This window comes from Symphodus melops, assembly GCF_947650265.1.
Source record: "Symphodus melops genome assembly, chromosome: 21".
Lineage (NCBI taxonomy): Eukaryota > Metazoa > Chordata > Actinopteri > Labriformes > Labridae > Symphodus > Symphodus melops.
In genome coordinates this window covers 17,162,038-17,172,516 of record NC_136711.1, presented here as the reverse complement: position 1 = coordinate 17,172,516, position 10,479 = coordinate 17,162,038, and the positions used below count along the sequence as shown (strand labels likewise).

The following is a 10,479-nucleotide window of genomic DNA, read 5'->3' as shown; positions in this document are numbered from 1 at the left end:
AGCTAACAAAGAAATGAGAATATATTTTTTTAGGTTCTTATGTCCTGGCAGTGCTTGAACTTGTCCAGAAAAATGACTTTTGTAGGCTCTTAACTTTGTCCATCTATACTGGATTTGGAAGATTACTACGTTGTCATCACAATAGAAAAAACAACTTAATGCCATTCATGTAAAATCAGCTAACTAGCTAAGTAACTAACTCAAAGGTTTGAGCAAAATTTGAGCAGGAAGAAAAATCTGACCGGCATACAGCAGTGACGCACACTCAGTCCATGTCTGTAATTACAGCACAGAGTGAAAACCCTCAGTGACTGACACCAGCCTGAAGTGATCCACGATCAGCTCCTTAGTATGGCATGATGGTATGTACGAACCATAAAATAACACGGGGCAAAGGGCATCTATAACAAGAGCTGATGTTAAAAATAAACTGCCAATATGTTTGGACTGTGGGGAGAATTCCAGAGTACATTCCCCATGTGCAGGGGTGTTAGAGGAGGTCAAATAGGATGGCCTATTTGTGTCCTCTCCAGCAGGGGACCCATAAACTCCAAATTAGCTTGAGAGGCAGAAAAACAGGCCACACTATATTTCCGGACCTTCTCTATAATAAAAAAGCATAGTAGGAATTCTTAAGTCCATTTTATATACTCTATCTGCAGTAACCGTAAACACATTCAGTGCCTATAAATATAGATGTGTATAGTTTATGCTACATATCATATGAAAGTAGTTTGACCCATTGAAATGTTTATTTTCATTCATGATATCTACCTTTTTTGGGTATCAGAAAAGTCTAAATGTTCTGGATCAAAGGTATCTCATACCAAGTTTTGAGGTTACATTCTTAGAGGTAAATCTTGATTAAAACCAAAACTAATTACATGGTCTAGAAATACTTCATCATCGTGAAACAAGACATCCACAAGGATTGGTAAAATTGAATGAAAATAGCCGAAATCGTATCAGATTTCTATTGAATAGAAACCTTGGCCCATTGGGTTCACACCAGTGAGCTTACCCATTTTCCTCAGAGGTCATCCTTAAGGTCTGCAGCTCCAACCTTGGTATAATGCGTTGTTCATTCACATAGATTGAGAGCATCAGAACAGGGTAACGGTGTGGCTGTAGAAATCATTATCATTTAACCCCTTCTCAATTGATTAGCAGCGAAGATGAAATAGCTAAAGGGTTTTGCATATATACTGGCTGTGTCCTAACCTTTGAACTGCCGATACATACTCAAACAGTATGCTGCCTACTAACATGAACAATAGTATGATGTTAACAACACACTAAACTAAAGGTCACTGTCCACTTTACAGCTATTGTCGTACTTTAAATATGGCCCAGTAGTTCTCAACATCTTCATTCTTTATTTTCATTTGCTCATTTTGTCTATGATTGTCAGATACCCTGCATTTATACTGCTAACAGCTTTGGGTTTGATGAAAATAAGGTGTATTATGTATTTTAGAGCCATTAAAGAACAAGTTGAAGGGGAAAGCAATGGGGACAGGAATCTTTGCTATCAGTCACTATGTTTAATTACAAGGTGATGAGAACTGGCAGTCTTTGATGTTAGCTGGACAACAGGAGGCCTGTCTTTGCAATTCTAGGGCTCAGGAATGTGCCCGGCCAGAGGAGTGGGTCTATAAGGGCCCACACATACACAAACACATTAAGCACACACTACATGTATCGGGAACCATGGTAGAAAACGCCTGCTATTGACTTGCTCCTGAGTTCTTTAGTTCAACACAAAGCTGTTTGCAGAGTGTGCTCGTCAGCTCACTGTAACACAATGCAGTCGTAAAACATTGAAATCAAAGTGCAAGTTACACACACATAGACCCACACAGACTGGTTTATCTTTATGGTTGTTCCCTCCCTCCTGTTAGCAGTCTACATAGTGAAACTACTCTGTATTCATCAAAGAGACTTTGTCATGCTTTTTCTTTAATGCTCCAATTAAAGGATTTACAGGTTTTTACAATCTCACAACAGACCCATTAAATGACTTTTCTTTTGAGGGCTGGGTTTCTTTGAAAAGTGAGGTTCCTTTTGACCAATGAACATGAACGTTTTATTATGTGTTCCACACGCCCCCTAACTTGGTGTTCTAAAGCTTCTGGGAGGAACCTGACCTGAACCTGACTAGATGGATAGATAGATAGATAGAAAGATAGATAGATAGATAGATAGATAGATAGATAGATAGATAGATAGATAGATAGATAGATAGATAGATAGATAGATAGATAGATAGATAGATAGATAGATAACTTTAAGCTCAATGTATTTGAGGTGCGTTTTTAAGGTGTTATGTTTACATTCCTCAGTGCAGCCAGGTTACACAGGAAGTGTAGTAGTACAGGGTTGGGTGAACACAGTGTGTTAGTGTTTGTGTGCATTCAAAGTTTGCTCATGTTCTGAATAAACAAAATCAAATGTAACTGACCCACTCCCCACTTCTTTACATCTGCTGGATCCAGCCGGGGTTAACCCTCGAGATGCCAACTTTTCCTGAACTCAACTGTGGAGGCATCAATAGACAGAGGGGCAGGGTCTAAGAGGCTAATAGAGGGAATAGTATGGAGACCAGTGTGAGGGCTTTATACATAACTTAGACGTTGTTTACCCAGCTCCTCCTATGGGTGAGGTGATGACGGATGGGCCACAAAAATTCCTTTACAATCCATATTTGTGTGTGCATGAAACTTATTTGACTGCTGCAAACCTTCATATCACAATCTCTGTTACTCTGCTTTGAGCACTATTATGTTCTGTCGTTGGACAAGTGGCGGGGTACACCCTGGACTGTTTGCCTGTCAATCAAAATGCTAAAATAAAGAGAGAGACAACCATTTTAAGACAACATTATTGCAGTTGACTCTCTTGCAGTCAATGTGATTGGATTACAGAGCATGTCTGAAATTACTTTTGTGTTCTGTGCAGTCGGTTTGGTGACAGCAATCGAGAATCTTGACACCATGAAAGGTGTGATTATTGTGTGAAAAATTCAGGTCACCTTCATTAACAATTCTGATAAACCTTTAAGAATTGGTGTGTTTGTCTTCCTCTTGAGCCTGTAGTTAACCCGCTTATCCCAGATATTTGTTTGGTGATTACAGTCACATGAGCTAAAGGGGCATTTGCCAGTGTAGTGCAAAAACAAAAACGTAGTTATGGAATCCCAACACACTGTATTTCTTTCTTTATCACTTCAAATACATGAATAAAGTCAAAATGTCTGTTTTGGTTCTCCTAGGCTCCATCTGTAAAGACTTTATTTACGTGTAGCCCACCAGACGGGGCATGCTAGGAAAGCTCTTGCGCATGCTCATGCATTTCTCCTGCTCTATGAAGAGCGAGTTGGCCTTGATGGAAAGGTCATGCTCCAGGGTCACTTTGGTTTTGACCAGAATCTGCAGAGCATTTTCAGCCTCCATCAGCCTCTCCTGGAGCTTCTGGATGGTATCCTCGATCTCTCTCACCTCACTCACAAGTCTAAACATAGAAGGATATGGGTTATGTTTGGGGAACAAATTGGTATACTTCAAGCCACTTTGTAGAGAGATTTAAACTTAAACATTGTAAAATGTCTACAAGTCAACAATTAAGCATAAATCAGTGCAATGGACAACTGTCCAGTAATAGTCAAAATGTGGACGAGATGCTTCAAGCAGATGCTTTACTGTTTTGTTGTCTTGCACAAATGACAATACAGACTCAAACCATTGAGTTGAATAATTTGGTTAAGGACCGTTTTCAATGTAAACATTACCCAATGGTAATACTTGCTGAAAAGCTTTAGTACCTGTGGTGAGGGTTGTCTCTGCAGAGCTCCACATTGGGCCTTCGGGTCCTCTCCTCAAGCCTGGTTTGGGCAACTTTCAAGGGACACTCTTTATCTCTTAAGGCCTTCTTCAGAGTCTCAATCAACATCTCAGTCTGGAAGATCTCCTGCAGGGTCTGGATGAAGCGATCGATACAGGGGAAAAAACAGAAAACAACAATAAAATGTTGTCAACTCATTGTAGTAAAAACTGAGTGGTTCAATCATGAAAACAACAACTTAGCTACTATGGATGAAATAAAGTTGAGAGAGACACTTGACAAGAAAAAAAACATTGGGATCTTAAAAGAAGAATTGCAGAAAAGGTAAAACAAAACAAAAATAACCTGCACATTTCAAGCTTGGAATCAGCTATAGACTGTGCAGCACAGTGGCGTGCTCTGTCCAAACTCATTTGATGTAATTTAATTCCTGCGAATCATGACCCCTTAAAATGGACAAGGCCTGTGGTTTATTAAGGACTGTGTGCCTCTTATCACAGCTGCTGTCAATGTTCAAACCCATCCAACAGCTGAAGTGAATTCAGAGTCTAACCCCCTTACAGTTAACCCAAGAACAATGGGATCCAGTGTAGAATATGGCACAAGCAATAAAAGAGGACTCTATAACTCTTCCTTTCTTTTGACAGGAATGCTGTACAGTTAATATGCACATAATCCACAATGAACAGCTCAAATGTCCCAGACCCTTTCGTAGACAATAAAGATGTATATGATCTTACATACTTAACATTGTTGGCAGATTGTGTTTAAAATCACACATTTGTATTGTTTGTATTAAAGTTTGAACCTCTAATAGAAGATTTAGTAGCAAATTGATGGAAGAGAGTGAATGGGATCCATCACTATGAAGACTTATGACATTGGATAAAGGAAGTAAAGTAAAGGAATGACCTTTGCGAGGTGTGTCTGCAGGCTGTTCTTAGCATCAGCAGTTTCTGACATGCGGTTTGTGAAGGCTACGTTGACGTTGTTGAACTGGTTCCACATTTCGTTGGACGTGGCGTTGAGGAGAATTTCTATCTCGTCCCTGAGCTTATGGGAAGTAGCTCGCTCGCTCTGGGAGTGCAGGATGTTGTCATCAGTGAATCTGGACCACGAGTCTGGCAGAGAAAGCCTGACAAAGGGACAAAAACAGTTGGTAGTTGGTATGATTGATTGTAGAAACTCAAGGTTTTTGAAAGTAGATTCATCATTTGTCTTTTTACAATCTGTAGGAAAGACAGAAAAATAAACATTTTTATCATTTGTGCTGACTTGGGTTAAACTATTGGATTAGCATTATCTCCAATCAAGTCTTAATTGTTGTTATCATTCTCTTATGTGCACTGGAATAAGTTATTTTCCGTACTATTACAGTACTACTACTGCAACAACCTCAAGAAGGCATAAACAAAGGGACATTTTCAAATAAAATGGACGTTTTTTAAATAGATTCCTATCATCCATTCATGGCTCCCAGAGGATGAACCCCAATGACTTTGGCAATCCCCTGACATTCCACAAGCTTCATGCAGAGATTCACATTTGTGCTTCAGAGGGAAAATGTCTAAACATCTATTGAATAACGGCTACAACATTTGGTACATAAACTAATGTCCCCTTTCAAGATGTATTGTAATAACTTTCATAGTATCTTTTTATTGGATGCATCAGCATTGCTCACATGGCAGCAAACTAATTTAATATGTTAAGACCTAGTTTAGGGTCAAAGTAGGGCAGCAGACAACCATGTTGACTTTTAAAGGCTATGAAAGTCTGACAATTACACTGAACATCCCAGTCTTGTATACCAAGCAGTTCAAACAAATAGGAGAAATTGTTAACAGCTGTATGATGTGGTGAAACAGAGCAGTCAGGAATTTAACTCACGAAGGGTCAAGTCTTTCAATCCCTCTGTAGTAGCCGATACCGTCTGATGTGTTCCTCAGATGGTGGCACCTGCCATCGATCCTCTGAGCTGTCACTTTGTCACTTATGTCCCTTTCCAATTCATGCTGGGCAGCTCTGTTTGACCTGTGTAACCCAACAAAGCAATGCCAAAAGGAAATTTATCGAAATGACATCACATTTCAAGTCATATAATCTCTGTTAAAGTATATTTTATTGACTGTTTTTTTTTTTTTTTTTTTTTTGACTGACGCCAGCTGAGCGATGGCTCTGTCCAGATGCCGCCTCATCCTCTCCTGACAGGACTTGATGACTTCCACTTCCTTGTTGCAGCATGCATAAATAGATATACAGTGGGATTATTTATTGATCTTAACTTGACGTCACTTTTGCATATACTGACACTGCTGCTTTTATGTTACCCTAATGAGGTCCTTCTCCACATCGTCATGTACCAGATCGATGGACATTCGCTTCTCTCTGTGGTACAAACACTCTTGAGATACCTGTTGAAAGAAGGAATACCATTCAAACAAGTTAAAGACCGGTCTATCATGAGCATCATTTAGGTTCACATTTTGTGGGTTTTGATGCTTTCGCAAATGAAACACACAGCAAGAGATAGTCTGCTGTAGACATTTAGAAATTGGTATTAAGTTGCATTATCATTAACATCAACATCAAACATCAACAGTACTAAGACAACTTCAGTGGAGCTACCAACTTGGTGGTTTAAAAGATCTGTAAAATTACCTACTGCAATAACACACTGGAAAATGTGTACATTGAACTGAAAGTGTATTATGGGACAGAAAGGCTAAAGAACAGGTGGCATATACTATATAAAGAATGGACAGCACAGCACTGACAAGTGAAGCCAAAAGATTTAGTGCCCTTCCTGCTGACTGGCTGCAGCATAGGTCATAACCCCGCCACTTCCATGTTAACAGATGGGACATTTGACACATTTTTAAATTGAAATACATGTCAAATACTTTCAAATATGTTTTGTCATCATAGTTGGTTCGATATGAGGGGTTAAAATCTACCTGCAGCCCTATTATGCATTTCACCCCCATTCCTGCCTCAACATTTTTCCTCCTCTCTACATCTGTCCGTTGCAGGCAAAAGTTGACACAAAAATAACTTTTATAGAAAGAGCCCTTTCTGCTGTGGAATGTACTGCCCTGAGGGGTCTTTCAGGGTCTATTTGTAAGTCAGATGTGTGCTTTGGTCAGCATAAGGGGCAGGGTCTGAATTGTGGCCTCTTCATGGGTCCATGTCTTGGCTCCAAACGATGTCTTCAGGGCAATATGGCAATGCCTGTCAGTGGGGTACTTTGACTTCAATGTAAAATGGAAGGAGACGGAGACAGATATGTGTTGTCCATAATTATATACAGTCACTTGTTTGGGTCAGTTGATTTTAGCATTCACACATTTAACTTCCCTGAATGTAGTCCACAAACACAGTGTTGTAAGTACAGTGCCTAGGTAAAAGGGTTCCTGTATGGTCACAGTAATGTATTTGCTGCATTCTCCAGTTTCAGTTACCTCTAGAAGTCTCTGAGAAACTGGTTGCCACATGATCTTAGCCTAACAAGAAGCATGTGTCATCAGATCTGAAGCGATATCAAGTTGACTCTTTGTAGGTGACACAAACGATCAGTGCCACTTTAACAAGACACTGAAGTGACCAAATTAATATTTGGATAATGTTGCTATAACCAAACCAACATTAGTCCAAATTGTTTCACCACAAATTGAGACACGATATGTGTAAATGATAATATGAGAGCACTGAACAAAGGCTTGACAAGGGTATTACGATTTCAGAGCTTGTCCTAGGAGAATAGTAATAGTAGTAGTAGTAGTTCCTGCTGATTGATCCAGTAATAACTTGTAATTCATATTACAACAAATTCAAGGTAAGACCTGTACTAATTCAAGCATATTCCTTGTTCCTTACCTGTAGGGGCCCCTCTGTCTCTGCCAAAGCTCTCTCCAGCCTCCTCTTGACCTCTGCAAGGGCTGCTATCTCTGTCACCATGTTGTCAATCTCATGACTTAACTCCGACTTCCAGAAGACAATATCATTGAGCCGCTCCCCAATGTTTTTACTGGTATTCTCCTGAGTCCGTCTAGTCTGTTGCTCCTTATCCTGCATCAGCCTGATTGTGTCTCTACGTAGTCTTTCTGCGCTATTCCTAGATGACTCGGACTCCCTGTAGTTGCTTTGGTTGGACCTGTACCAGTCATCAGGAGTGTAACGAGTTGAAAGCACTGTCCTGTTGGAAGGGTAGAACATGGTCTTGGCTCGAACCAAATCCAAATTCTCTCGCATCATGGAAGAAGAGGGAGTTGGGACAGTGTTGCTGTTCTTGTAATAGCTGCTGGTCCTCCACAGGTTAGCACTTTGGTTCATGGCCAAGGCAGGCTGGGTGTTGCGATAGCTGGATGCCATGGTGGAGATGGCTGGGAGGAAGTGGCTGGTTTTTGGACGAGCATATGTAGCTGTCAAAGTAGATCCAATTAGCTCCATTTTGGATTCCAGTCAAGGTGTATCTGGAAAATGCATAAAATAACTTTAGAAAACAGTCTATTACAAAATACAATAATAGCAGAATAAGAAACTGCATCGCTTGATTCTTCTTAGGGATTTCAATTATGCTTACAAAAGCTTGTAAGCTTTGTAAACATTGTTTTTAAATCTCACTCCCTTTTTTCCACTTTTGCACTTCTTGTCTTGAGGATTTAAGCTCTGCCAACTGATTACCCCGTCAATAACTTTGTATTTCTGCAGCTGACATAACCGCTTTCTAAATAATAAGACACCATGCCTAAATAAAGGTTAAAGCTCATTTGAGGATTTTTGGATTGTGTCAATTTTGGCACCCCCTGTGGACAAAGCAGCACTCTTGTCTCTATGCCAACTTGTTCCCTGTAAACAAGGATCATTTCCGTGAAAAATAAAACAGTGAGTTCCGGACGTGACCCACAATCCCAGAGTGTCACAGAATCTGACTCATCTAGCCCGCTGTTCCAAATGGAAGTAGTAACTGCCCTTGCAAATGTTGACTGCCACTACTGAAGTTTACTGTAGTTCAACATTCTTGGTTCCAGTACTAAAAATATTGAGGTTTGGATTTTCTGAAATGTCAGTGTAGTATTTGGATTAGAAAAACTACTTCCAGAATCGCCAAATAAGTGGGCGTCACTGTTGAGCTCTATTTAAAGATTTATTATAAAAAACCCTTTACTCAATGTTTTGAAAGAATCATTGTAGTTATTATATACACTTCTAAGGCTCCTTGTTGTATAAAGGTAATCTTCACATTAAAGAGCATCAAAAAAGGAACAAATATTGTCTTACCAAGATGTTCAGAGCTTTTCTTTGGATGCTCAGAGTCCCGAAGCAGGCAGACAACTTCTTTGCTGTGCTTACCTGGAAATGAGCTCAAGAATGCTCTAAAGGTAAATTGACATGCATTATGCATTTGCAAGTCATTCATTCAGCCAGCCAATGGCTGAGCAAAGAGCCAGACCGCAGGAGCTAGGCCAGTCCAAGATTTCTGTTGACACAGAAGCAGTTGCCATGGGTTACTGAGACACCCACTGGGATTTCTGATTGACAGTAACCAGGTGCTATAACTTTGTTTGAGAAATTATTACAGTAAATAATGTCTTTATGGTTTAGGTGCTGAACATTTTAATGTACCAAACGATACATTCACTTTTAACTTTTGATATGATAGATAGATTTTTCTCGTTCTCTACTTTTCTCCCCATCACAGCTCAAGATAAAACAAACAAAAAGAAAGTTACGTGACAACATTATTGCATTGGTATAAAAGTTCATCTTCAGTTCAAATTCCTTGTTAAAAGTTGAGCAATCTGAGCTTTGTCTTCATAACAGAAGCAGCATCAGGTAGCTCCCCTTAACCCTGAGAAGCATGTGTCTGTATAGATTACACTCTCCTGTTTAATGATTCATGCCACAGGAAGAGTCCACACAAACCCCTGCAGCACTGAATAACAATCTGCGTTGTGTTACCTACTATTCTAAATGAGGATCCTTTACACTGATCTGTCCGAGAGAGGGTAGGGCTGGACAGATGATAGCCTGGTTTCCACTACGGACCCAAGCCAAGCGGTAGCCAAGGGTTACTCAGCTGGTGTGTATCCATCACATCATTCTGAGTAAACTAAACATACACAAATGGTTGCTTGTGCAGCTTGTTTATGTGTTGTAATTGTAATCCTATTGATTAAAACAGTTTGGTGCCTACATCCCTCACTTATAAGGTCTTTTGTCATTATGACAGCTGAGCAGAGCTAAATAAGCATCTAACAATTTCTTCCTTGGCTGTTTATCAAACTTCACACCAGTGAGCTATAGTCGGACCAGCTCTCTATGATACTTCAATTTCCTCTGAAGTACCACTTAGTGTGGGTGAGGTCCAGTGCTATGCTCTGAGCTGTGTTACACAATGGTCCAGCAACGATCCCTTGAGTCAGATCATCCTTATTGCCCAGAAAACTAGTCCAAAATGTAAATGACTACATCTTTTACATCTTTCTTGTAACTTAATTTCATATTATCTTAAGATCTCTAATGATAGCCTTGTGATTTCCCACAGCCTCACGCTTTTTGCCATGAAATAGCTTCAGTGTCAATTTTTCACAAGGGCGCTGTCTGGTGGAGACTTCAAAGTGTCCACTAGGGAACTAT

General features: G+C 39.9%; 1 protein-coding gene across 1 annotated transcript; it reads right to left on the bottom strand.

Annotated features, from left to right (window-relative positions):
- Positions 1-3,261: 3,261 nt before the first annotated feature.
- On the bottom strand, positions 3,262-10,242 carry tekt3 (tektin 3). Its single transcript, XM_079334029.1, has 8 exons — positions 9,121-10,242; positions 7,717-8,312; positions 6,171-6,254; positions 6,001-6,071; positions 5,731-5,874; positions 4,753-4,975; positions 3,821-3,975; positions 3,262-3,510 (listed from the first exon to the last, which is right to left on the bottom strand). The coding sequence occupies exons 2-8, from the start codon at positions 8,287-8,289 to the stop codon at positions 3,294-3,296; spliced, it is 1,467 nt and encodes a 488-aa protein (XP_079190155.1). The 5' UTR covers positions 8,290-8,312; positions 9,121-10,242; the 3' UTR covers positions 3,262-3,293.
- Positions 10,243-10,479: the final 237 nt, after the last annotated feature.

What these genes read in the sequence shown, in the direction of transcription:
- tekt3 (XM_079334029.1), bottom strand. Translation starts at nt 8,289, where the DNA reads ATGGAGCTAATTGGATCTACTTTGACAGCTACATATGCTCGTCCAAAA. An exon ending in TGGAGAAGGACCTCATTAGG is followed by an intron (nt 6,072 to 6,170) that starts GTAACATAAAAG and finishes TGCTGCAACAAG; the next exon opens with GAAGTGGAAGTCATCAAGTC. An exon ending in ATTGAAAGACTTGACCCTTC is followed by an intron (nt 4,976 to 5,730) that starts GTGAGTTAAATT and finishes TCCCTTTGTCAG; the next exon opens with GCTTTCTCTGCCAGACTCGT.